This window comes from Cantharellus anzutake, assembly GCF_015039405.1.
Source record: "Cantharellus anzutake strain C23 chromosome Unknown EI90scaffold_8, whole genome shotgun sequence".
Lineage (NCBI taxonomy): Eukaryota > Fungi > Basidiomycota > Agaricomycetes > Cantharellales > Hydnaceae > Cantharellus > Cantharellus anzutake.
In genome coordinates this window covers 562,064-588,929 of record NW_024066958.1, presented here as the reverse complement: position 1 = coordinate 588,929, position 26,866 = coordinate 562,064, and the positions used below count along the sequence as shown (strand labels likewise).

The following is a 26,866-nucleotide window of genomic DNA, read 5'->3' as shown; positions in this document are numbered from 1 at the left end:
TAAGTATCAAATTCCTTGAATAGCGTAAAACGCCGATCCTGCTAAAGACAGTGTTCCTAGTTCTTTTTATCTTGGTTTGCACTTGACCGACGTGGGGAGGGGCATTACAGATTCATACTCTTGGGTAACCCCTTAATGGTAGGCGTGGCGGTAAAAGAAGCAGCTGGAGAAGAGGTACACCTGAGGACCCTGAGGCGTCCAATCTTAGAACCCACCCGTATCGAGTCATCGAACCAGGTTGTGCTGTTTGAGGAGCCGCACCTAGCGGGACACCAGATTGAAGCTGACACCCATGACTAGATTATTATCGGAGGACAAAAACCAAGTGTCATTCGCAGAGCATCCGAGGAAAGCTTAACTCATTACACTCCAACAAACAGTGCCCACACACCCTTGGCATAAGAAACAACCTCATCCGCACCAAGTTTACTCTCGCCATATATTCGGTCAACAAAGGTAATAGGGATTTCTCCCACAGTATACCCTGAAGCCCGCGCTCTGACCATCATCTCCATCTGGAAAACGTAACCACGAGATTGGGTCTGAGTGATTATATGTTTGAGGACCTCCTTTCTGTAAAGCCTGTACCTCAGGTAAGGGTGGAAACATGATACTGCCATCCATATAATGAACCCACCTGAAGCTACCAGTAAGATCTGATACGCCAGGATTGAGGACAGTATCCGCAAGGAAGTTCGCTCCGCGAGAGACAAGCTTTCGCTTAAGGTCCCAGCCATAAACAGCTCCAGCAGTGGGCTGTGCAGATGAGGGGGTGGAAGGCAGGGATGGGGACGGTTTGGAGCGATACCTTGTGCCAGTCACGATGTCAAGATCATAGGCTTTCTGAAGCCTAATCATGGTTAGGACGTCAGCGTTTAAGGGCTGTTTGGCTCACCTGATGAACTGGGGTATGAATTTTGGCTGGAACAAACATCCAGGAAGACGTTAGGAATGTACGGAAAACATGAACCGCTTTGCGTACGTGGTGCGAGAAATCAGCATCCATGATAATGACAAAGTTCCCGGTGCAGAAATCAAGCCCATGTATGTATGCAGTTCTATGCGATGGTGGACAGAGTTTTAGCGTCAGAAAGCCTTGGAAAAAGGTATCAACCACCCTAAACCAAGTTTCCCAGAGCGAGGCTTCAAAACCTAGTGGATTATTGAGCTGCAATCAACGGATGATAAAGAGGTTGACCAATTAGGGCTCAACTCACTAATTTATCCTCCCCGTAAACTCTTTGCAGTTGAAGGGCAACCTCTTGCGTCCCATCGGGCGAGTTGTCGTCGACAATTATTATTTCCCAAGATAAAGAACTGCGTTTCACAACCCATTTCATGACAACCTTTAGTCATAGAAACCTTCACTGCCTACTGAGTTTCAAAGGTGCGAGCAAGAAGCCAGACAATGATCGGAAGGTTTTTGCGTTCGTTGAATGTTGGGAGGATAACAGAGTATGTGTTCGAAGATGATGAACCAGCCATATTTTCCACGTCTGCGGTCCTGTGCATCAGGGCCGATGAACGTGACGCGCACGTCGCGTTACATCAACAATTCACACCCGCAACCTTGAGCCAGAGACGGCCTTATACATATTTATGCCGCGGGCGAGTAAAAAGCGAGTACAAATGCTTGATGATTGTAGATACCTATGCAGCGTTAGCTACTTATATGATGATTAAGAATCGCTAGACCCTCAAAGCCTCCGCCACAGATCATCCACTCATTTACCGATATGAATGGAGTCGATATTCTAATATGTACCGCCAGTTTCACAGCAAATGGCGGGATTGGATGTAACAGGATGACATGATGAAAAGATTCAAATTCGGCTTTCACACTTAACAAGGGAGTACTCGAGCAAGTGGATGTGGTGCAGCATAGAACCAGAGGTTCATTGGATCATGATGTGCATATGTACACGCGTAGAGGAGTTGATAGAGTATGAAACCCGGGGTTGGGTGTGATAAATCGAGTTAACCCAAAAATGCATCATCGTTTGTTAATACTATGAGCAACAACTAGAATCAGCAAGTCATTCCATCTACAGTCAGGTGGTAGCATCTCGCACCTTGTGGAAACCGATAGCAGCTGCCTTCTCGCGGAAACATTGACGGCACATGTCGAGGCCGTATTTGCGGATAAGGCCACCCTGGTTAGCACAGACTCGGCTATAACATCAATATTCCAAAAACATTCATCAGCGACTCAGGATGTAGCCTTCCAAGGGGTAATGGTTAACTAACCACTGGCGCGAGCCCTTGCCGAATTTTTTTGGGTGAGAGAACCAAATAGAGTCGTGGGTCATTTTTCACGGAAAGACCTTGAGGAAAGCTCTATGAGAGATGGGGAATCATCCACAAGCGTCAGCAATGGATTGTGCCGTAAACGCGTGCTGCGTAATCTTGCCTTGAGACGAAGTAGGAGAGACTGTACAGTTTGAGCACGGCTGTTTGCGGACCATGTCACATGTCCATGACGTTCGATTTTTTTTTTTTTTTTTTTTTGGTGGAACCCCAGCAGCTTTCGCGATACATAGGCATGTATTTGTAGGGAGGCAGGGTCCCGTTGAGAGATTGGAGTGCCAGTTAGCCACCACGGGGAAATCCGTTACGCACTAGCCGGTTATCGGCATCGTGTGGGGCTCCCGGCCCCGGTCACGGGGGGTCCGGTATACCGGCTGTTAAGCCAGTTGTCTGGCAGTCTCTCTTCTTCGTGTAGGTTTCCGCTCCAGGTGAGCAAGACTAGTTTGGCCGGCAGGGCCTTACGCCCGTATTTCTTACGGTTGGTTAGGGCGATGTCCTGTTGGAGTTTGTCGTTGAGGGCGGCACGGATGGCATTTTTTATTTCTCTTAGTGTAGTTTGCGGGTGGTCAGGGTCGATGACTCTCCGGCATCTGGCCTTCCAGATTTGCCATGTGCATTCTAGCGTTACGATGACGTTCGATTTCGAGGAGTCTCTACGCCTTGTGTTTGTGTTGCCATCTGCGCAGCTCCTACTCAGCGGGGCCATCTCTTATGATCTCTCCTTCGTACAGTACTCAATTCCTCGTCATAGCTATTTTTTGGGAGCTTTGAGCCCCAAGACGTCGTTCCACCGTTGTACACATTCGTCGAATTTGCATGGTCAATGCACTTGACTTTGTCGGCGTTGTAAACATGATTCGATAGCTAACCTACCCTTGCATTTACCTGCCATTTTTGGGAAAGTTGGCCGCCGCCAACACACTTCTCTTGTGCCGTTCTGTCAGTGTTGACTTCTGCCATCACTTTCTATTGTAATATCCGCCTCAGCACTGGCCTTGAAACAATATCCTGGAACCAGCAGGCGACTTCACATTTGACTGTGACATTCAATCGTTAAGTTGTCGAGGTCGAATCGTATCACACCAACGGGTGTTTCGCAACACGTCTGGTGTCTTGGATCCCATCGCCCTCTGAGCTAGGTTTGTGGTGGCCGTAATGCTTAGACTGAAGTATGGCTACAATGAATCGGCATCTTCAGACCAAAATAGGGTTGCTGGATAAAGTTTCAGGATTGGTTCGAGCCTGATGTGTATCATATGGCATGTGTTGACCAGCATACATTGGTTACATAAAACAATCGTTGAGACAGGAATCGAGTGTGTACCTTCCTGGGTATATGATTTCTATTGCATAGGAGTGGGGGAGGGATGTGATTTCTTTGAGTTGGATGCTGCGCTTGCCCCTGCATAGCGTCGGAACGAAAAATACTATACAACATGCGAATACGATGGGCGAAATGCATCGGATGATAGATTGATGACTTTTAGATGAGCGACAGCATCGCGAGATGAGGCAAGAGACTGGTACAACCAGAAGGGCGCATAAGATGAAAGGATCCAGGATTTCACTTATGAACTCGGCCCGGCGGAGCCAGGAGTATCGGCCGTTGATGTACTGGTCGATGGGGCGGATGTGTGCGATTGCACGGCGGTAGGTTGGGGAATTGACTCGGTGCCAATGACATACCGTAGTATGTCGCTCAGTGTTATGATTCCAGCGAGTCGGCCTTTTCGCCCTTCTTCGCCCTCGATCACCACAAGCCGATGGACCCGTCGCAATCTTATGAGCTTTAGGAGAGAATACAAGGTGTCCTTCCCTGTGCAGGTGATGACACCGGGGAAATCCTGTGGCCGTCTTTCCAGGGCTTCTTCGATGGTGAGGTCAAGGTGTTGGTAGACACCTAACCGAACAAGTGTCTGAAGAGTGCGATTGGCCGCATCAGGAGCGCTCGAGTTGGGTGAAATTAAGCTGAACTCACAATCACGTCTACCGTCTCGTAAAGATTGACGACAATGCCTTCGTCGTCAACTATAGGAACAGCACTTATACCCAGGTTACTGAACATGTGAACGACGTCAAAAACGGTGGTCTTCATGGTGGCTGTAGCAATAGGGAAGTACGGATTTTCTGACGTGGGCTCCTTGCGGTACGTGCCAATACCCAGATTTTTGAGGGACATTTGGAGGTGTACAATTTCTTTGACCTGGCCGACCCCAGTGTCAGCTGCGAGATCAGAAGGTAATGTTGGCTTACGTTAGTAGCTATCGCCTTGAGCGCACGATATTGAGTTAAAACAGACAAGATAACTTCTTCACCAGTAGGTTGAATGTCCAGAAGAGGAAGTCGTCTCGCGTGCGTAGAGATGAGGAGCTGGCAGGCATCCCATAGAGGTTTCATTGGATGTATGGAGATTAGTGGAGGAGTGGGTACACCCAGATCTCTTTCAATTTCTTAGGGATCAATATCAGTGAGCGTCCCAAGGTATTGTGGCAAGACGTGCCGAACCTCGCAAGGATTCTAGCCGGAATTGTTCAACATCATGGCCAACGGTGTCATAAGAAAAATTTTGGTAATGAAGATAATAGTATTGGATAAGGTGTATGATGTCCTGGACCGTGAACATTCCAGCGAATCGAGCAGTATCGCCATTCCACAGGGGAGCTGATACAACAGCTGATGAGAGAAATCAGAGCACGGTTAACCGAGAGCTCGACGACAGCATACAGTTAGTAAGAAGGGCATTCAGAGCCTTTTTGATCTCTAGTTTGTTGTCTAGCACAATTGTCCTGAAGCTGACTGGAAAGACATCGTATGAGGTTCGACCCTTGAGGAACGCCCGAATAGCTTTAAGAGCGGCCTCGTGCGTTTCTAGGGACACCCGCGAATTCGCCCGCTGCCTTCCCCCTCCTCTACTCGAAAGTTTACGATTGATTCTGGTTTCCATTGTGATGAGACGAAGATCGTTCTTGGTTGACGAAGATGGTCCCTATTCTATGCTTGTTTGAATCCGGCGGCTGTTCACTTGCTTGACTTCGACATTTCTCAGCTTCTACGACCAATCTCTTCACTGAACAACCTCAGAACCGTTTATAACATTTCTTGGAACTGGTTTCCATCTGCACGGCTACCTCTGACGGTCCATATCTGACTCACAGCCTTCGTTGACGGCCCTCCATTCAGGTCGGAATTTGAATGATGTCCTTTCAGGACGACCCCCTCATGATACTTCTGCCTATCCTTATCGTTCTATCCTCGCTGTTATTTCTCCTGCTTCTATTTCTGGTCTGCGCAGTTGTGTTGCGTAAGCGGCGCGGTATCGCGCTCAGCGATTCCGACGGCCCTGTAGACTTGAGCCGTGATGAGTTTGCTGAGGGCGCTGGAGGCTTCACGGGCGTTGAGAGTCGCTGGCTAGAATCAATTGACGAGGGGTCCCGCAGACAGTATCAACGTGCTAAAGGTAACGCCCAAATCCTGCTTATCTCTGAGCGATTCTCGGTGAACCGTTCGATTGGTAGACTTTCAGTTGCAACATCCCCCGAATTCGTTGCCAACAGATATAACCCTCTCGCAATTCCTTACGATACAGGAGAAAGGGGTTTCGGCATGGTGTTTTGAACCAGATTATGAGACAATGCCATCCGTCCTCGTCCATGCTCGCACCGAGTTAACGTTTCTCCCGGATCCGCTCACTCCTACCACTGTGCAATCGAATCTTCCAATACCTAAATTGAATGAGGTTTACTACTGGGAAGTGAAGATGTTTGAACTTCCATCAACGACGAACATTTCCGTTGGACTTGCCACCAAACCATACCCTCTATTCCGAATGCCCGGTCATAGTCGGTTCTCGATAGCTTACCATTCGAGCGGCGATAAGTCTTATAATTACCCCTTTACGTCTACACCATTTGGCCCGTCTTTAAAGGAAGGTGACGTTCTTGGTGTTGGTTATCGACCACGGTCGGGCACGGTCTTCTTCACCCGCAATGGACGAAAGACGGAAGACGCATTTGTTGGCCTTGGAAAGTGGAATTTGTTCCCCTCGATTGGTGCGGACGGGCCTTGCAATCTTCACGTTAATTTGGGCCAGGCAGGATTTGTTCACATTGAAGCGCAGGTTAAGAAGTGGGGACTGGCACCTAGCGTTGGCACACTGGCACCCCCTCCTGCCTATGGCAGCGACTCTGGGAGCATTCTTCTAGCAACAGGGGGTTCAAACAATCCCGCTGGTGTGCCAGCACGGTCCAGATCACCGCCACCTCCTGTTGATGGGCCTGGTGTTGCATCTTCATCAAACTCAGCCTCATCGTCGCGACGGTCCGCTCGGAGGCCCCAATCAGCTTCTTCTGCCAAGTCACACCAGCCATCGTCGCTACGAGTGAGCACCCGTCGTCCGCGTCAGTCCCACCCAGACCCCATCTCAGAGGAAGATCTGAACGAAGCAGCCAGCGGTGTGAGGCCATCTGGTCGATACGTTTCCCCTACAGATGTAGAGTATCACAACCGGACCCGAAGACGGTTTGCGGAGGATGGCGCTGAGCTAGATGAAGACGAGGAAGAATGGGAGACAGATTCCGAAGAAATGCAGAGATCAGAAACGGCCGTGTTAATCGAACAAGGTCCTTCGTCGCATCGTGGTAATCAAAGCGCAACGCTTTCCTTTCGGGCAACTGTTCCACCTCAAAGTGCGCCACCTTCACCCGAACAGCCTGCAAACCCACCCACCCCCCATACGTCCGACATCCGGCTCCATGATCTTCATTCAGATGTTCCCACTTCTTCTCCCGCACTCAGCCCACTGCCAACCGGTATTCCACCCCCAGAGTATACCATTGTGGATCCTGCTCGGTACCCGGATGGTGTCACTGTGGACATTCCTCCAGACATGCTCATGGCTGCTTTGGACGACACCCGATCAACCCCTTCATCACCCGCAGGAAGATAACATGTGCACCGAAGTAATCATATTGTAACCTCTTTGTTCTTTTCGTGTCGATCTGTGAATTTGTAGTGCATATACTGTTTTTGTCGGTAGTTGCGACTTAATCAAATGACTCTTCTTGCTACATAAACCAAGAAATTTCCGCTGTAGAAATGGCGGGGGATGACCGGATTTCTGCGCAATTTCCCACAGCGGATATTGGTTCTGTCCGCTGACGGATTGAGCGTCACTTTACCATGCAGTTGGGGCCAAGAAATAATGGGGATAATCTATCATATTGATTTCTCGTCCAATCCACGTCTGGAAAGCACAGTTTCTGACCAGAGTATATATATTTCTCGACGTACATACAAGAAAATAAACTATAAAACCTTCCGACCCTCATACCTTCCACCACTTTACACACAACTGTAGCGTTATCTAGCACCAGTTTGTGGCAGGCAATAAGTACAATACACGGGGAGTTGGGAAGTGAAAATACATCATATCATCGCCAGAAGCAAGGGATGGGGAGAGGGGCAAAGAACACTGGATAAGGTGACACTTGTCAGTGGAAGTCCTATATACCCGATGATTGGGGAACAGATGGACATCAAATTGATGCTGTCTTGCTACAGATGGCAACACATAACTTATTGATGAACCATAGAGCAAAAACCCACATAGCAAGCGGGAGCTGAAGAGTCCACAGGACAAACCACCAAGGATTAGCTCACTACCAAGATAGCCCTGGATGTTGAACATAACGTGTCCAACCCCGTACATCTAGAATAATGACACAGACAGCCACGAAAGATATTCTAGTAAGACAACTTGAGTAGAGTAGAAGTCTAGCCAGAGTCCGCTGAGTCCGCAGCGAAAGAGTAAGTGTGCCATGCCCCCCTTTGGATGTTCCAGCTAAGTTGAACATCGAAAGGGAACAACAACATTTAACACAGACGCATTAGTCTGGGACTCATCAGTGCGGTTCTGAATGCGGATTTTTTTTAAATTGTTGCTAAGGTCTCATAAAGGGTCCTTGTATCTATGTCCCAATTTGTTAATCAATACAATGAATCACGTGCCGGGAAATCTCGGGTTCTCATCTAGTCATGCCTTAGCAGCGTGATGGCGGGGGTGGCCAAATATATTGTATCTATCCTAAAAAACTTGCCATATGAGTGCACTTATCGAGGGCGCATCATCCCTCAAGCGGAATGAATACGACAACAAGCTCGATCAATTTCGTAGGAGTTTGGCACATTTCGAGACTCGATCCGAAGAATGGATGTGTACAATATTTAAGGAATGGCTGACAATTGCAGCACCCCGACCATGGCAGATTTCACACTCACTCGACCTGTTCAAAGGACAGGAAGTATTTCTAACAGCCAAGACGGGAAGCGGGAAGTCCGTCCTCACCTTAGCGCCGGTGATTGCTCGAAAGATTGCTCAAAAAGATTACATTGCGGTGGTTATCTACCCAACAGAATCACTAATAATTGACCAAGTCAGTACCTGCTTTCAACAATGCTATACACTTACAAACCAAATTGGCATCCAGGAAGCCAAGGCACGTCAGAAAGGCGTCCGGTTTATCGGAGTGAGCGCCAACATCCTTGCCTCCATGGCAGCCAAGGAAGGTCGCGATCTGTGGAAAGAAATTAGTGACGGTATATGGGATGTGATTGGAATGGGCCCGGAGATGCTGCAAAGCCCACCAGTGGCTCGGCTATTCCGGAATGAGAATTTTATGCGGAAGCTTGGGTTCATCTTCATAGATGAAGTCCACCTAGTACTTCAATGGGGATTAACATTCCGGAAAGATTACCTGAAATTATGTGAACTGCGCGCGCGTTTACCAACACGGATCACCTTCCTTGCAATGTCCGCCTCCCTTCATGATGATGCCCGTACCAAAGTCCAGGGAATCCTGGGATTCAAGAAGAATCAGTTCCATGATATCAAACTACCCATTGACCGCCCTGACCTGAAATATTGTCCACGCTTCCTTCTCAATTCCACCGAAGGGACGACATTCCCCGACCTCGCCTGGGTCATTCCCCCAATCATCAATTCATCGCTTGATCTTACCCCGACCCTCTTTGCATGCCGTACTATTAACAAAGTAATGGTGCTTTGTCAGTGGCTTGTGATGGAACTAGCAGAAGGGTTGCCTTGGACGGATGTGATCAAGTGCCGTGGAGTGGCATCAAAGATGGTATCGCCCTTTCACGCGGAAATGGATGACAGCGACCGTCGAGAAGTGCTTGCCGGCCTTTGCGCAGGTTCCATCCGGTACATTGTCGCTACCGTTAGTGCTAATGTCGGAATTGACATGAGTGTTACCAATGTCATCTGTATCGATCTTCCCAACTCGGTCGAAGAGTTGACACAGTGGGCAGGACGAGCAAGTCGGGATGGCAGTGGTGGGATGTTAGTTGTGTACGCAAACGAAGATCTCCAGGTCGTACCTGCTGAGCATCGAGATTTGAAGACATATGTGCCATCGAATGCTAAGGGCCTCACAGCGGCGAAGATCGAGCGTCGTGATAAAGTACAAGCGATGGTACAGCCTGCGCTGGTCGAGTTCTTCAATCCTCACCCCAGTGACTGCCCCCGCATGGTACTATGCCGATACTTTGGTGACGAGTTCAAGGAAGTGGCAAACTGCTGTGAACGGTGTGAACCTGGACCAATGGAATCCCACCTCGCCATGGTAAAAGACTACATGGCCGTTCTTTCTGGGAAAAAGCCGAAAAAGAGCAAGCAGGTTAGCCGCTTGCCTGGGGAGAACTTTCGTAAGCCATCAAAAGACCTTCGCGAGCATGCAATAAATGATCTGCTGAGTTGGAGGCACAGCGTCTGGAGAAAGCGACCATTCAGCTTTGATTCTCCTGATGATATCTCACCTGAAGTTATCGTCGGTGATGGTGATATTCGTGGCCTTGCAGAGCAGCTATACACGATCTCCACGCGCGAGCGTTTAGACTTTGTGGTCAGAACCTGGTTATCAGTCAGGCCTCTGTCGGAAGCCGAGATAGATGGACTGTGGGAGAAAGTTCAAGCACTTAACGCGGAATTGCAAGAGATTATCATTAAACGTGTCAAGGCAACGGAGGCACAGAAAAAGAGGTTGACAAGAAAGAAGGCTACACGCGAGAAGCCCTCAACATCGCATGCAAGTGATGGTGCTGAAGCGATAGATGGTGACGGAGGGGCAGGGCGTGCCACAGGGTCCAAGGAGCCAACAGGGGATAATGGTGAGATGGAAGATGGGGGGAAGTCAAAGCGAAAGAGAGTGCGATCGGCACGTGGCCTGTTAATGGACGAAACCCTGCAATTAGAAAAGCAGGCATAGACAGCTGGGCGCTGATTCATAAATAGAATACTCACCTATCAAGTCATGTACTTGTCCAAGAAGTTGCTCAATGCCCCATTGCGAAGTTTTGCATAACCATGCGAGAGTGCATCAATTGCCAAGTAGGATTGTGATCGGTTTGGATGATAGAGATGATGTCGCTGAACTAAGTACGAGTGACCCAGTAAGTTGATGTCCGCTGTCAATTTGGCATCGGTTCGGTTCGATACGGTTTTGTGAAGACCAAGCCGATCCTTGATCGTGTTTGCAAGTTGACCCAGTGGCACGACATTCAAGGAGACGGCCTCCCGAATGAACCTCGAATCAAACCTTGCCAAGCGTCCATTATGCACCTGCTTGATTGCAAGGTTGTGGTGCTCCTGAAGGAGATCTCTCTCCTTTCGCCCCCCAACTAACCCTGATACATTCAAAATGTACCAGTCAAAGACTGCCTTCTTCGTCGCTGCCATGAAATTGAACCATAAATCAATCGCTTGATGTAAAAGTTCGTGGCCATAATTGCTCGCCCCAACGCCGAAGAACCACATGCGTAGCCACTGTTGCTTGGTTAGTTGGCACTGTTTAATCCCAAATTCCAACTATTCTCACCTTAATCACTTCAAACGTCCGTCCTACATCTCCTTCCTTCACGCTACTCTTGAGCTCCCAGTAATGAAGCAAATCTCGCCAAAGAAATGCATTGTTGTGCATTAAGATGTCGCCATGAGTGTTGTTTGGCATCTCGAAGGTGAGAGATTCATTATCGAAAGTCAAATCAATATTCATTGATGCTCCGATGCAGTCATTGTGTAAGGGATGGACAGGGATGGGATGATGCGCGCAAAGCGCGCATCTCAGTTATTCTTTTATTCTTTAATACTCTTCGTAATAAATAATGTAAAACAACTGTATATATATATAGTGTCCGGGGTCGGGGAAAGGGGCTTTGCTCTTCTCCTCCCCCCCTGTCGAATACTAGCTCCATACAGTCTATGTTCTCGACAGCCTGAGGATTGAGGAGTCACCAAGGCCGGCACCCCAACCGGCCTTACACTTTTTTAGACTCATTGGGCTAGTTTCACACGCCCAACCGACGCGCGCGTGCGCCCGACGTGCACTGCCGCGCTCCCGACTCGCTTCTCTCTCACGATTCGCGCTCTCAAGGCACCTCTGGCTTACAACCAAGTTCTCTAGGTCGACCTCGCATGCTTAACGCGCCTACACGTGTTCTTAACGCCAATCCACGCGCTTTTTCTGGGGGACATACACGAAATTCGCGCGCGCGCTTAGATATTCGCGCACACGCACTCTCTGACCATTCCTCAACGTGAAACTCACGCGTTGACGACATTCCAGACGCGTGTTTTCGTCGTCTAGGCCGTACCAACTACACGTAACGCGACTCAGACGAACACGACTCAAAAAAACCAACGTTGTATCAGCTCGACGGTCGCGATCTCCCTCGGGACGATCCTCTCTCTAGTCCTCGCGGACTACTGGGACTTGCCTGGACGCGCTTGAATTGAAGAAGCGATGTATATACACGCGATGGATACGATTATTCGCGGTCTCAACCTGCGACTGTCGCAGATGATCACCCTCGCGGGTAGATCTCTGCTGACAAACTCGTCAATCTGTATCTCGCGTCCTGGAGACGCCCTTGCCACATCGACACATTGTCGATTGTGCGGCCTCCACCATCCATCCTCCACCTGAACCAACGCTGAGTGCTGATGCCAACGCATCGCCGGCTACGGTTCACACTTCATATTTCCTATTTCCTGCCGGCCACGTCGACTCATTCCCCGCCCCAGCCACACGATTCTGCGACTATGGCGACCCCTTTTGACTTCGGCCTTCCACTGCCTTCGATACTGAGTTCAACGACCCCGATTCGTCATTGTCGTTGTCGAGGCCAGAATAAGCGCCGTCCGACTCTACGTCGTCCAATATCGACGCGCTTGCTGCCAACCGCGTCGAATTTCTGCTGTGCTGTCGCCTAGAATGTCGATGTTACTCTACCCCGGCTCCAACGCGTCTGCTCCATAACGCGTTGTCATCTTCGCTGTCGACGCGCCTGTCGACATTAATTTACCATTGGCTGCATCGTGTCCGGCTACACGCTGCGTATCGCAGGTCTGCCACCTGCTGCCGTGGTTCTGCGCGCTCTGGGCGCCTAACCCATCGTCTTCCCGCATCCGTCTGAGGCGATCATTCCTTGTGCCGGCACACCACGCTCCTGTTGCCACCTCGAAGATCGATGGGCTGCTCCTTTCCTCCAATGCATGCTGTGCGCTGCATTGGCTCCAACATTGATGTGCCCCGCGACACTTCCCTCCAATCCGATTGCATTTCCGCTTTCGGTGTCGATACACTCATCAATTCCTCACCTCCGCTTCTGCCTTCACTGGCCCCCCCATTTCTACATCCTGCCTGCCCACAAACTCCCATGGATTCTGCGCGTCACCGAGTCTGTGCGCGCCCTCGGTCTCCAAGCACCTGTGTTGATCTTGGTCCATTCCCTCCGGAGTCATTTGAGAAAACCTATTGGTTGCTCTAAGGGGAGAACCTATAGGTTGTTCTAAGGGGAGAGTGTAAGGGATGGACAGGGATGGGATGATGCGCGCAAAGCGCGCATCTCAGTTATTCTTTTATTCTTTAATACTCTTCGTAATAAATAATGTAAAACAACTGTATATATATATAGTGTCCGGGGTCGGGGAAAGGGGCTTTGCTCTTCTCCTCCCCCCCTGTCGAATACTAGCTCCATACAGTCTATGTTCTCGACAGCCTGAGGATTGAGGAGTCACCAAGGCCGGCACCCCAACCGGCCTTACACATTGGCATTACCAGCCTCGTCATCACTTTCGTCCACATCGTCTTCATCGCTTTCACCCTGCTCACAGCTTCGTCAGGCCATATTGGATACAATCGAGGGCTCTTCTGGCATTGGGAAGAGAGAGTCCAGTTGAGGATCGATGAAGCGGGCGAAGTATGACTGGCCATCGCTTACATCGGGTGACAAGGCCATGTAACCGGAACGTGTCGAGCCAAATGCATGGTATGCATCGCAAGCAAGGCGGTAGAGATCGTTGAAACTACATGAATGGAGAAAGTTTCCTTCCTTTGTGTATGCCTCGAGTTCTTCGGTAAGGTGCATCGGCTTCCTGTCCTCCCGGACAGGGCATTTCAAAGATTTCTGGCGAAGTATATGTCTAAGAAAACTTACGAGTGAGCTGTGAAGGAGGAAGTGGGAAGTAAAAAATACCTGATGTAATTTAGCGTCATCGCTGTGAGTACAACTTCAATGAGTCTCTCAGCGGGATAGAAATCCACTTTGTTGGGGTTTAAATTCCGACGAAGTTTATCGGCAGCGAAGCGAAGACCAACGTCGCCCTTTTCGGTCTGCTCTGGCCAGTGAGCTTTAATTATCCCTTTGAGCATTGCGAACTTCATGTGCCAAAGCTCGATAAGCGGTAGGACATAACGGTTTGAAGAGAACCAAGAAGACCCTGAAGCTGTGTGGCGCTTCAGGGTTCGGATGCGTGATATTGTGGCCTGATCACCGGAGAATGGTATGAGTCGTCCTTTGACAGCATGTGGAGGGATCCCAAGTTGGCGTTCGATGATGTCGCGGATTGTCTGACGGTTTCCCATAGTAGTTGCCTCATCAAAGCCCGACATCTCAAGGGGGATAACTTCGGTGATTTGGAGTGGCGTTGGGTGAATCGCAGCAGTTTGCCTGAAATTGTCGAAGTCGTTCTTGTGTCGCTTCAGGCCAGGTATGTGATCGAGTAACAGACGCAATATGTTGATGACACAGACGTTTTCCAGGTGCTTGCGGTCAACGTCATCCCAAATCCTCGTTAACGTGATGTCATCACGTTTGACGTGCCGCCGGCGTTCCTCATATTCAAAACCATCGAAAGCATCTGCAGCCACGCCAGGCTGCATGATCAAGGTGGCAGCAGTCCCACTTTCCATACATGTTTGTGAAGAGAGGGATGGCCGCCAGTCTTTATGGTACTGATTGATGTTATCATAAACGACATGGAATGAAGCCAGCTTGTTGACCCAGTTAGCCCCTATGTTGCGAATTTTCTCGGATGCAACCGCGCTCATTGAGTATAAGCGCTGAAGAGTTGAGCTATTTGCGACTGCAAGTCCGATGCAGCCAGTGATGGATTGTAATGACTTTGAAGAATTCTCAGAGAACATGAGTAATCCCATGATGCTCTGGAATTTGTTTAACCCTTTATTACGAAAGTACAACAGCACCATCAGCACAACGGTGCATCCCTCACACGATCATCAGTTAATTCGCTAGCAAGTACTGAATCGTTCACTCACTAAATAGGGATCTCGTACATGATTCGACCCACGTCCCTTCCCAGAGTCCCTTAATTTCGCTTCTTTCAGCTGCTCCGCCCTCTCCCCACCAACTGCAATCCATGTTAACAACATCCAGGTCACAGGTGCGACGCTGAGGGCCATCTTCTGGACTGTGTTAACAGAGAAGTCTAGGACCGTATCCCAGCTAAATTGGCTTGTCGCGGTGTCTCTTGCACGCAAGTAAGGGCTTTTGAGAAGAGCCCTGACTTCTGTCTCCAGCCGGTCAACAACGCGTGCAATAAAGTACTCCTGTAGCTTGCTGTACGTGTTCTTGATGTCTGAATGAGTTCCTGGCTGAGAACTCATCATTGGAATAGCGTATTCTGGCAGTGTGTCATAGGTGGGTTCATACGATTGCTGGGGCCGGGCCCATGGATGACTGTATAATGCATGGACGATGTCAACAGGGTGGTTCTTCACGGTACGTCCCCCTATGAACCACTTGAGCATCTCCTTTGCTGATGTACTTAAGTGCGTGGTATCCCCAAAAAGCGTAATGAGAAACTCGCCGAGTGTGATATCCCGCGATCTCAGTATCGACAGTATCAGTTCTACTGTTGCCAGAGGCTTGGGCCTGGGCTGGCTGCCCAGCAGGTATAATTGCTCGGGGGCAGAGCTATAACATGAAGGGCACCTCGAGGTACTTTGCCATTTATCACACTCCGTCGGTGTCTGGGAAGAACTGGATGCCATCCATTCCGACTCGATGGTATTGAATGCGTTGCAGCTCCTGGCTTGGTCTTCTCTGTTAAGCCGCTTTGATGGTGAGAGTGGTTCTGGTGGGCTTCCAATGAACTCTGCCCGTTGGTTGGCGATAACAGCAGTTCTTCCTGAATTCTCGCAGATTTTTTTCACTGGAGAATCCTGGTCCTCTGCAGCTTTGCGCTTGGGACGGCCCCGTGATGGAATTGAGGTAGCAGGGCTGTAAGTTTCATTGGGGTGAGGTCTAGAAAATATTTTTTGTTGTCTATAGCCTGCAAGATTCCCAGTCTGACCAGGCGTGTAGAATATCGGTAGAGAAGGGATCTTGACTTGGAATGCATCCATTGTGGGATCGAGAAAAGAATTTGCACTTGTTTGTACTGTAAATATAAACAAATATCTTTCATCCCGAAGTTCTCCTTCCATTCACTTAAACTGTATTGCTTAAGTAACCCATGGCAACTGTGAGGACCCTTTCTCGACTGTGACAACCATTCAGTAAAAATCCGCATTCATCAACTGGGGTTTGGTTCCAGCCTCTCTTTATTGTTACGAAGTCAGAGAGGCTGGAGTCCTGCCTAAGACGCATTGCCCAGGTGATTTATTGGTCAGTTTAATTATGTTATATGTAACAGAAAGTGAGAGGATGGCACGATTTGATGCAAAGTCTTGAGGGAAAGCGGGCGGATTGTATGTATGGGACACGTGGTTTCCCCGCCATTTCCACCACGCATCAATTTTTCCATCGCTGTCGGGTACACAAGCTTCGATTTTCCATCGCGGCAAGGGCTGGGATTGCATGGCATTTACGATTCTGACGGCGGAAAGGGAGTACTGTGGAAAATTTTGGCTTACTTACTTAAACGCAGTGAAGTAATAAACCTCAGTTCACTGGTATCTTGGTGAAGCATGTGCTACTGTATCTAACTAAGATCTAATTGATAAATAATCGCCGACGGGCTTCTACGACATCTGATTGGCTCGGTTCGCCCGGACTCATTGGCTGCTCCATCTTAGCCATACCACGTGGATAGTGGTTACATGTGGCGAGTCGAACCAGTTTATATATCCAACGTTCACCATCGGTGCCGTCGTTTCCGTCCACACCTACCTTTCCTTTTCGACGAACATAACGCCCGAATGATGGTCGCACCTCCGATTTCTAGATGCACGCACAACGTGCTGCAATTCTGTGCGCTTGTACAACTATTCTAGTACTGATAATGTCGATACGTGCTCACTGGGACAGATACGGAGGACTAGGCGAGATCAATATTCAATATTTCGCCATCAGGATTTTTCCATTCCTTCCACCCTAGATTACCTACTGGGACACGACTCGCAACCAGTGGAACTCCCTCATTCTGCTCCCAAGCTACGGCGGCTTTTTTCCCAGCATGTTCAGGCGCGCTGCTGTTTCCTTGTTTCTCCTCTTCACTGCTTCCGTCTTCGCCATCCCTTTCCCCCAACGGCAGGTGTTACGCCGCCTCGCACCTCAGCTTCGGGACCCTGTGCATGGGGAAACGAACGCGAAGCGATTCGCGAAGGGCTTGCCCCCTTTGCCACCAGCTCGGAGGTGGAATATTGAAGCTTCAGGAACTGAGAGTAAGTCTGCAGCCACCTTCATTCACGCACGTAGCACGAAGATGTATGGGGTGACTATAATGCGGTTTGATCTCCAGCTGCCAAAAGGGCACAAGGCAGCGACACAATTCTCTGGAACGGTGTTAAAATTCAAGGACTACGCGTGTTTAATGGAAAATCCAACGCCATGGGATACATCCAGCTGAAAAACAATAAGTGGGTGTTTTGTCCGCTTTCTTCAGTTATGTCGTATCTGAGTTGACACCCGCCTGTCTCTTGATTGATAGGTACGTACTAGCTACCAAGAACGACGCCGATGGTTTCACAGCCACAGTTCAGAACAATGGTATCACTCATGGGATGAACATCAAAGCTGATGTGCGTTTACCTTTTCTTCCTTCTGTTTACCATTGAGTTTGTTTTTCCAAATGCAATTTCTCCAGAAAGCTCCGTTTACCCGTCCCTATTTGGCGGTTCTCGTCGATCCGAAATATAATGATCTTGGTGCGAAGGGGAGCCGTGGTTATTTTGGAACTTCAGAGTCAAGTACGTCGGTCCGGGAGAACCCACCACCTATTTAAACCCGATTCCAATTTCCCTTCGCAGCTCAACTCAATGCCACCCCTCAATCTGGTGGCGCAGTTTCCGTTACTGGAGCGAAGTACGAGTCAGTGGTTTGGGACTACGATATTGATACTACTCTTCTCACACCCAAGTGGGTGGATAGTAATAACAGTGAGTGTTTCCTTTATTCCATTCGGGGTTCCATGCCCCCTTCTATCCACATTGCAGGGTGACACCTACTTCCACACAGACACCCTAACGCTATCGATCGTGTGGGGGTCACATGACGAGTCATTGTATGTCACGACAGATCCGTTCGGCCTCACATCCACTATCTCTGATTCAAGAAATATGGTGCGTGAACCATCAAAATTGGTGTCTCAGGTTGGGTACGAGCCTTGGTTGCTGATTTTACGCGTCTCTTGCAGACTTTCTCTGTATATACCTCTCCAGGCTCTTCTTAGTTATGGATGACTTTGCTCCAGATTTGTACCATTCCCATTACTTAAGACTGGAATAAGTTGGTCGATTTCCCATTCTTATATATTGGTACATAGTACATGCGTTCGAAAAGCACGGGAAACGAGTGCGACCGCTGCATACCCGCTACTCCGTTGAAAAATTTTTCTTCCTCGATTGAATACACGCAATACAGAGCCCCTTTCAAAATACGCCCATCTTACTGTACTAACAACCTCTTCCCACGGCCTCTGGGAGTTGCCGGAGCCATAAATCAATTCAATTTTGTTGATTTTTAATTCAATCCAAGAGTTTTCATTGGCTGCTATACCACGTGGATAGTGGTTACATGTGGCGAGTCGAACCAGTTCATATATCCAACGTTCACCATTGGTACCGTCGTTTTCGTCCACGCCTACCTTTTCTTTTCGATGAACATAACGCCCGAATGATGGCCGCACCTCCGATTTCTAGACGCACAACGTGCTGCAATTCTGTGCGCTTGTACAACTATTCTAGTACTGATAATGTCGATACGTGCCCACTGGCACAGATATGGAGGACTAGGCGAGATCAATATTCAATATTTCGCCATCAGGATTTTTCCATTCCTTCCACCCTAAATTACCTGGGATCCTTCATTTAAGGGCTTGGCTTGTCCGGGACAACCAGCGGAACTCCCTCACTCTGCTCCCAAGCTACAGCGGGGTTTTTCCAACATGTTCAGGCGCGCTGCTCTTTTCTTGCTTCTCCTCTTCACTGCTTCCGTCTTCCCTTTCCCCCAACGGCAGGTGTTACGTCGCCTCGCACCTCAGCTTCGGGACCCTGTGCACGGGGAAACGAACGCGAAGCGATTCGCGAAAGGCTTGCCCCCTTTGCCACCAGCTCGGAGGTGGAATATTGAAGCTTCAGGAACTGAGAGTAAGTCTGCAGCCACCTTCACTCACGCACGTAGCACGAAGATGTATGGAGTGACTATAATGCTGTTTGGTCTCCAGCTGCTAAAAGGGCACAGGGCAGCGACACAAGCCTCTGGAACGATGTTAAAATTCAAGTAAGACGCGTGGATGGCGGAAAAGCCATGAAATACCTCGAGCTGAATGGCGCTAAGTGGGTGTTTCGTCCGCTTTCTTCAGTTATGTCGCATCTGAGTTGACACTTGCCTGTCTCTTGATTGATAGGTACGGACAAGGCAGCGGCGATGGTTTCTCAGCCACAGTCCAGAACAATGGTATCACTCATAGCATGAACATCAAGGATAATGTGCGTTTACCTTTTCCTCCTCTGTTTACCATTGAGTTTGTTTTCCAAATGCAATTCTCCAGAAAGCTCCGACTACCCGTCCCTATTTGGCACCTCTCCTCGATTTGAAATCTAGTACTCTCTATGCAAAGTGGAGCTATGCTTATCTGGGAACTTCAGAGTCAAGTACGTCGGTCCGGAAGCACCCACCACCTAAACCCGATCCAATTCCATTAATTTCCTCTTAAACGTCAAGCACAGCTCAACTCAATGCCACCCCTCAATCTGGTGGCGCAGTTTCCGTTACTGGAACGACATACGAGTCAGCGGTTTGGGAGTACAATCCTGACACTTATACTATCACACCCACGTGGGTGGATAGTGATCACAGTGAGTTTCTCCTTGATTCCATTCGGGGATCCATGGCCCCCCTCTATCCACATTGCAGGGTGACACCCACTTGGGACACTTCCACACAGACATCCTAACGCTATCAATCGTGTGGGGGGAAAAGGAACAGAAATTTTATCTCACGACAGATCCATCGGGTGTCACGTCTGCTGATCAACACTCAGTAAATGTGGTGCGTGTGAACCATCAAAATTGGTCTCAGGTTGTGTATGAGCCTGGGTTGCTGATTTTATGTGTCTCTTGCAGACTTTCTTTGTATGTATAGTCCCGGTACTCTGTAGCGGGTCTTGAAAGCATGAACTGAATGCCCATGCAAGAGGTCCTCTATTATTGCAAATTCCGGCATAAACACAGGGTCCATCTCTTGTCTAAGTTGCACAACCTGATTGTTCAGAGACCCCCTTCCGATTCACTCGCCCTTGGTCCATCACTTCTTCAATGGCATCTCCTCCCCTTTACACTGTGGCCTCTGCATTGCCTATTTGATGTTTGTCCGCTTTAATTAACATGTCTCTAATTTCCATTGCCAATGAAGCCTTCATGCATGGAATTTTTCTTCCTCTGCTGCCTGCACTGCAACAACCGTGGTGTTCAGTTGTATTGAAGATTGCAGTTCATTTATAATTTCCTCATTTCTTCATTGGCCTCCATCAATGTCCAAATCCTTGTTTGTGCCATTCTGGGTGCATGTCACGACCTGGCGCTCCCCGGAGTCAGATGACCTCCCCAACCTTTTCCCATGCCTGAACACTCCCTGCATACTCTGCTTGCCACCCATCGCTGTCCAACTACTCCCTGCCACATCTTAACGTTCCCTCCCCTAGTTGTCATTGAATGACCTAGCAGTGCAGAGTGCTGCAACCTCTTGTTCCATGTTTTGCTGCACTCTTTTATCTCACAGCGAAGGTGTCAGGGTCTGTCCTGCATCTGGAGATGACCCGGTGAGGAGGCCCGGCAGTGGCACTGGAGACTCTTCTCCAGCCACTAGTTCCTCAAAGTCGCTGAGGGGGGCTCATCCTTGGCTAAGCAGGGATTGAGTTGTCATGTATTACAGAGGGTAGCTACAACTTGCCTAAGCGGGGATTGAGTTGAGAAGAAGGGTAAGTTTCCCTATTCCCCGCTTGGCTGCTATAAAAGGGAACTGTACTGTACAGTTCATAATGTGACTATGGGTAGAAGCTGAGCATGTTCCCATGACCCAGAAAAGGTGTCACATGGGTTAAGGTGAGTTGCTTGCCTTGACCCACATGATTTTTCCCACAGGTTCACATGCAGGCTGTAGTTGTGAGAGATATGTAAAGATGGGAGGGTGAGGGAAGTGGGGGAAGTCAGGGAAGGTGGTTCTGGGGTTGTGTGGTTGGGTGCCTGTCAGGGGACGACTCCCGGGTGAAGAAATTCATGTTGCTAGCGCTATAGACTTATGTCATGAATTCAACTAATGTAAACCAGGTGACTGGACAAATGACATAAAATGGACAAGCCTGGTATCGAACCCAGGACCTCTAGCATGCATCCATACACTACTCGCCCATTATGCCAGGGAGGTTACTCCATCCCTGATGGTTATTCCAACACCGGGTCCCCATGACCCTCCCCTATGGTCCACAGCCCTATGGTGTAACCAGCCCTATCCAGGGCACAACCTACTGTGGGTAAGAAGATGTATAGATAAAGAGGCAAGTAGATACACTTGCCTACTGTGTGTCACGACCTGGCATATCCACCATTCCTGTCAACGCATCCTAGTGCCACTTGGCCCATCCCACCCACTACGTCCATCCATCCGTCCACCCATCACCCTCATCTGCACTTTCTCCCCACGCACATACCTTCCAACCAAGGTTGCCCATTTGAGTGGTTCATTGTTGTCCACCTGCCAGCCAGACAGCTTGCTAGATGGCCGGATGGCCTTTTCTCTTTTGTTTGCTTGCAGACTATTGTTCCTCCTTTGCCACTTGTTGTCTTGCTTGCTGTCATATCCACCCCCGGCCATCGACTTCCGGTTCCTCCGATCCCTCTGGTCTACCTCTGCTCCTCCTTCACTAACCTTGGAGCTCCCGTATTCCGCAATCCCCTCAGTACCCCTCGATGGTCACCACCCCCTCCTTTCAATTTATTACCTACGCCTCCCTAAGTACGGAGCCCCAAAGACTTCCGGACAGCTCCGATGTCCGCTAGCACACTCCCGCCTCCGTTGGGCAATACACTCGCCTGCCCTGCAGAGCCTACCTTTGGGCCTATCCCTCCTTTCCGTTTCTGGGTTATCGCCTGCCTTTCCGTTAACCCTGCAACCCGACTCGTCGGTAATATTCAGTCAGCTAATGTTTAACCCCGTTAGCTCCGCTCCGTTCGGCTCCGCCATTTGCAGACCTGTCTTCGCAGTAACCATATATATATCCAACTTGTACATAGGTTACACTTCAGTAATAAAATCGACTAGAGTTTACCCCCTTCAGTTCTGGTTGCCAGTTAGTAAGTTAGGGCACAGACGTGTTACTTGGCACAGCGCTCCTGGCATAAGTCGCTGAGGCCGAAGCCCTCCACCACGGAGACTTTCCTTCGTCTCGACCTGGTCTCTGACACTTGCCTTTTGTTGACCAAGTTTGCCAATATTAACTATTTGTCTATTTCTTCATTCATTAATATCACGCTTGATCCACCACTCCTTCCAGGCTGGTCCTATTTAGTTACTTGTGTTTATAATGTGTGTAGGTTACACCAGATGTACCTCAGTTCGTATATCGACTTGGATTTCCTGTCAGGGCACACCCACCTGACCCAGGTCCACCTGGGTCCACCCGGCCACACCTCAACTGCTACCCTGCTGCCCATCCTTCTCCTTCCTCCTTCCCCCCTCTTTCTTCCCTTCTTTCTTTCTCTTCTCTCTTTCTTCTCTTTTCTTTATTTCATTCTTCCCATCATTCTCTTCCTGTTTATTCCTTCTATTTACATGGACCACTTTCCCTTGCATCAATGTACTATTGACCTGTCCTGCCCAGACACCCCGGACGGCTCCCTGCTGTGCCCAGCACATGTGCCTGCAGCGGATGCTCTTGGGATCCCCCACAGGGACACCCAGATGGTTGCGGCTGTCTCCAAGGATGATGTGGCACCCGTCATGTGACTCAAGCCACATGTACATAAATGTACCTGAAGTGGGAACTGAAGAAGTAACCTTCTTCTCACCTTTTCCACTTCAGTATAGGTGGCCAGGGACTGCTGTCCCGCATCAGGCCTGCCAGCATGCATGCCCGCTTTGCACCCTGAGAGGGTCCCTCTGCTGGGCACTACATCCGGGCCCCCTCCACCCCAGATGCATCCCTGACAGCAGAAGAAGGTTTCAACCTCATCTCCCCCACCTCCCCCATCTCCCCTGCCTCCCCAGCCATGGTGTCAGAAGAGCAGTATGACGAGCTGCTGGCCTGCTTCCAAGAACTCCAAGCCATTGTGGAGAACCAGGCCCGCAACCATCCCCCACCCACACCTGCACCAGCACCCACCCCCATGCCTACCCCTGCACCTGCACCCGCACCCAGACCCAAGCCACCCAAGGTTGCCCCCCCCACTCCCTTCTCAGGCGCCAGCAAGGACCTCGACCATTTTAAGGCTGAGTGCAGGATTTACTTCCACATTCGCGTGGCTGAGTTCCCCACCACCCTCTCCTAGATCCTTTTCATGTTATCTTACATGAAAGGAGGACCCGCAGGAGCGTGGGCAACCCAACATACAATTATGCTGCTGACGGCCAGTTCCCCCACCCTCACCATGGACGAGTTCAATATGGAACTCGATGCCATGTTCCAAGACCTGAACTGGGAAGCCACAGCCAGGCAGAAGCTGGCAGCCATCCACCAGGGGAGTGACTCTGTGGATAAGGTTATCCAAGAGTTCGAAATACTGGGACCCACCTCGAGGCTGGGCAATGTAGGACTGGTTGACCATTTTGAACAGGCGATCAACTCCTGCCTCCAGGAGAGCATATACCGCCTCCGTCCCATGCCCACTACCTGGGCCGAGTGGAAGCGTGAAGCCACACTTCTAGACAACCAGTGGCAATGATTCCAGGCCACCCAACCGTGCACCTTCCCACCTAAACCCATGCTCCCACCAACTTGACCCCCATCGATCGTAACCCCACCTCACACACAACTCACACCTGTGCCCCCACAATCCGCACCTGTGCCCCCACTCCCCACTCCAGCAGCCCACCCCATGACAGGGATGGGCCCACAACTGATGGACCTCGACCACTCGAGGACTGACCCAAGGCGGTGCTACAACTGTAACACCCAGGAGCACATCCTACAGGACTGCCCACACCCTAAAGTCCGCCAGGTGTGACATCTCCACCCTGAGGACCTTTGAGCGCTGATGGAGGGGCTGAAAAGGCAGCTGACTGAGGAGCCAGAGACAGAGGAAACAGAGCTGGGAACAGAGCCTCAGGGGGATTTTCAGGAAGGTGACCGGTGAGGGATGTGTCCTGGCTGCCCATAGAAAATAGCTCATGTAAATACTGCAGTGTGCATGAGTCAATGCCAATGCCAAAACTTCACCGAGTTATTGCAAAGAAAAAGAGGAAAAACACATCCTCAGCCCATGAGAGTAGGGAAACCATAGAGGCAGCACCCAAAGTGGCAGTATCCCCCCCCTGCTATCTATGTCCACTCCAAGCAATCCCCCAGATCCCTCAACCTTACGGTGAAACTAACCACCCTGACCTCCCTCACATCAGTGTCAGTGTCAGCCCTCCTAGATTCAGGAGCCACTGGGAACTTCGTGAGCCCTGAGTTCGTCTGGAAGCTGTCAGGGACAGCTCGAGAGAGGCGGAGGTAGCGGCATAAAGCTCGGCGCTAGCGGCCCGGATGGTGGTGGGGCGGTGAGTGTCAGGGCACGCCACTCCGCCCCACACCGCACCCTCCTGCTGCCCCTCTTTCCCTTTCTCCTTTGTCTTCTTTCTTTCTTTTCTTTCTTTATATGGACGACCTCTCCCCTCACCCATGTAGCATGGACGTGTCCGGCACCGAGTACCCCGCGTGGATACTGTGCCTGTCACGACCCGGCGTTCCCCAGGGCCAGACGACCTCCTCCCTGACCCTCTCCCACGCCCAAACACTCCCCGCACACTCCGCTCACCGCCCGTCGCCGTCTAACCACTTCCCGCTACCTCTCCACAACCCCTCTCCTACTTGTCGTTGAACGACCTAGCGGCACAGAGCACCGCGACCCATTGTCCCATGTTTCGCCGCACCTTGTTATCTCGTGGTGAAGGTCACGCTTGACCTTCGCTGTCTTGAACACATGCTCTTTGTTTGTTTTCCTCCTTCTTTTCTCCGCCCGCAATCTCCGCGAGATCTGGCGACTTATTCCCTATTCAGTTCCCTAGTGCTTATATACAGCTTGTAACTAATGCTTGTACTGTAGTTCGAAATCAACTAGAATTAACCCCTAAGCTTACCTCTGTCCCCCGTAAGACCTCCGACCTTCTGAAGTATCGGGACCGCGTCGAGAACGAGGCGCAACGCTCCTCCTCGAGTCATTGAAGCCGAAATCCCGGCTCACTCGCCTAAGTAGCCTCGGCCTCGAGATCGGTGGGGTTTATCCCTCACTAAAGCTTGGTCATGCATAGGACGCCTTTACCACTAGCGGGCAACGTTCAGTCGCCTACAGCTACCATCAGCGAAGATTCGCACGGTTCTGACAGCGCTGCCAGATACGCTGCACATCTTCACTTGTACTTCTCCTCTTTGACACTCGGGACCGCCTGCGGAGCCATCCGCGATAACCCGGCTCCACCCAGGCTGACGTGGCACCCCCACGTGACCCATTCCCACCTGTATATAAACCGAGCCAAAGCAGAACCGAAGAAGCAGCCTTCTTCTCACTACTGCTTCAGGCAAGTGTCTTACTTTAGTTTAGCTTAGTCTTTCATCCTAATGACAATCACTACTGCTTCAGCTTCAGCCTAAGAAGCCAGACAGGGATGCAAGCCTGAGTGAGGGCCGTTCGCTATACATTCCCATCACTCCACCGCCGCCCGGGCTGCTAGCGCTGGGGGCTACACTGCTACCCCCACCTCTCCTGTACCGTCCCTGACAGTGAGACCATATGGTGGGCAGCCCTTCTCTGGGCTTATGTCCCTATGTAGCTTCTTAGGCTGAAGCAGTAGTGATTGTCATTAGGATGAAAGGCTAAACTAAACTAAACTAAGCTAGAGTAAGATACTTGCCTGAAGCAGTAGTGAGAAGAAGGCTACTTCTTTGGTTCTGCTTCGGCTCAGTTTATATACAAGCGGGAATGGGTCATGTGTGGGGTGCCACGTCAGCCTGGGTAGAGCTGGGCTATCGCAGATGGCTCCATGGGCGATCCTGAGTGTCAGAGGAAAGAAGTACTGTCAGGGATTGGCCCCTGACCCCGCTGTCAGGGCACCCAACCACACCCCAGAACCTATTAGAACACCAACTTTGTTTACATCAGGAAGTTGTGTGGTGGTTATTCGTAGTGGTTATTCTGGGGCGCTATGAGGCATTGGGGGCGTTTTGCCCTTTCTTATTCAACTTAAAACTCCCTTTGTACTACGATGTTGCCACTCAGGAATGTCGCATATATAAGGGAGGAATTTCTTAGACTTTCTCCCTCAGAACTCTTATTCGAGTCTGAGGTGAGAACTATTTCTCAGTATTTTATCTTATGACTCATGTATAATCCTTGTTGCAGTCTAATGTGACATAGGTATTTACAATATAGAACTCTTATTTGAGTCTGAGTCTAACGTGACATAGTCACTATTCTAATAGAACCACCCTCCCAGACTTCCCCCACTTCCCAGACCTCCCCATCCCTACATATCTCTCACAACTTCAGCCCGCATGTGAGCCCACAGGAAAAATCACGTGGGTCAAGGTGAGCAACTCGCCTTAACCCAT

At 50.0% G+C, this 26,866-nt stretch overlaps 7 protein-coding genes across 7 annotated transcripts; 4 read left to right on the top strand and 3 right to left on the bottom strand.

Annotated features, from left to right (window-relative positions):
• Window positions 1-288: 288 nt before the first annotated feature.
• EI90DRAFT_3286749 (putative dolichyl-phosphate beta-D-mannosyltransferase) lies at window positions 289-1,531 on the bottom strand. Its single transcript, XM_039067024.1, has 7 exons — window positions 1,376-1,531; window positions 1,218-1,317; window positions 1,118-1,152; window positions 983-1,058; window positions 896-921; window positions 638-850; window positions 289-582 (listed from the first exon to the last, which is right to left on the bottom strand). Exons 1-7 carry the CDS (start codon window positions 1,510-1,512, stop codon window positions 363-365), a joined length of 807 nt encoding a protein of 268 aa, XP_038920226.1. The 5' UTR covers window positions 1,513-1,531; the 3' UTR covers window positions 289-362.
• A 520-nt stretch (window positions 1,532-2,051) lies between these two features.
• On the bottom strand, window positions 2,052-2,309 carry EI90DRAFT_2909067 (uncharacterized protein; the record flags this gene model as incomplete). The annotated part of the gene is made up of 2 exons (XM_039054361.1): window positions 2,052-2,172; window positions 2,248-2,309. 2 exons carry the CDS (start codon window positions 2,307-2,309, stop codon window positions 2,052-2,054), a joined length of 183 nt encoding a protein of 60 aa, XP_038920225.1.
• A 1,566-nt stretch (window positions 2,310-3,875) lies between these two features.
• EI90DRAFT_3118435 (uncharacterized protein) lies at window positions 3,876-5,251 on the bottom strand (the record flags this gene model as incomplete). The annotated part of the gene is made up of 5 exons (XM_039063103.1): window positions 3,876-4,223; window positions 4,286-4,510; window positions 4,561-4,757; window positions 4,813-4,980; window positions 5,032-5,251. 5 exons carry the CDS (start codon window positions 5,249-5,251, stop codon window positions 3,876-3,878), a joined length of 1,158 nt encoding a protein of 385 aa, XP_038920224.1.
• Window positions 5,252-5,321: 70 nt separating this feature from the next.
• Window positions 5,322-7,381, top strand: EI90DRAFT_2967819 (concanavalin A-like lectin/glucanase domain-containing protein). Its single transcript, XM_039055609.1, has 2 exons — window positions 5,322-5,764; window positions 5,823-7,381. Exons 1-2 carry the CDS (start codon window positions 5,500-5,502, stop codon window positions 7,250-7,252), a joined length of 1,695 nt encoding a protein of 564 aa, XP_038920223.1. The 5' UTR covers window positions 5,322-5,499; the 3' UTR covers window positions 7,253-7,381.
• A 9,699-nt stretch (window positions 7,382-17,080) lies between these two features.
• Window positions 17,081-18,351, top strand: EI90DRAFT_3118430 (uncharacterized protein; the record flags this gene model as incomplete). The annotated part of the gene is made up of 7 exons (XM_039063102.1): window positions 17,081-17,288; window positions 17,366-17,483; window positions 17,555-17,645; window positions 17,711-17,813; window positions 17,874-18,002; window positions 18,082-18,220; window positions 18,285-18,351. The coding sequence occupies 7 exons, from the start codon at window positions 17,081-17,083 to the stop codon at window positions 18,349-18,351; spliced, it is 855 nt and encodes a 284-aa protein (XP_038920222.1).
• A 536-nt stretch (window positions 18,352-18,887) lies between these two features.
• EI90DRAFT_2525187 (uncharacterized protein) lies at window positions 18,888-19,517 on the top strand. The gene is made up of 2 exons (XM_039053173.1): window positions 18,888-19,400; window positions 19,472-19,517. The coding sequence occupies exon 1, from the start codon at window positions 19,010-19,012 to the stop codon at window positions 19,346-19,348; it is 339 nt and encodes a 112-aa protein (XP_038920221.1). The 5' UTR covers window positions 18,888-19,009; the 3' UTR covers window positions 19,349-19,400; window positions 19,472-19,517.
• EI90DRAFT_2525177 (uncharacterized protein) lies at window positions 19,044-20,572 on the top strand. The gene is made up of 8 exons (XM_039053171.1): window positions 19,044-19,254; window positions 19,306-19,400; window positions 19,472-19,553; window positions 19,616-19,718; window positions 19,794-19,922; window positions 20,012-20,115; window positions 20,190-20,198; window positions 20,261-20,572. Exons 2-8 carry the CDS (start codon window positions 19,372-19,374, stop codon window positions 20,327-20,329), a joined length of 525 nt encoding a protein of 174 aa, XP_038920220.1. The 5' UTR covers window positions 19,044-19,254; window positions 19,306-19,371; the 3' UTR covers window positions 20,330-20,572.
• Window positions 20,573-26,866: the final 6,294 nt, after the last annotated feature.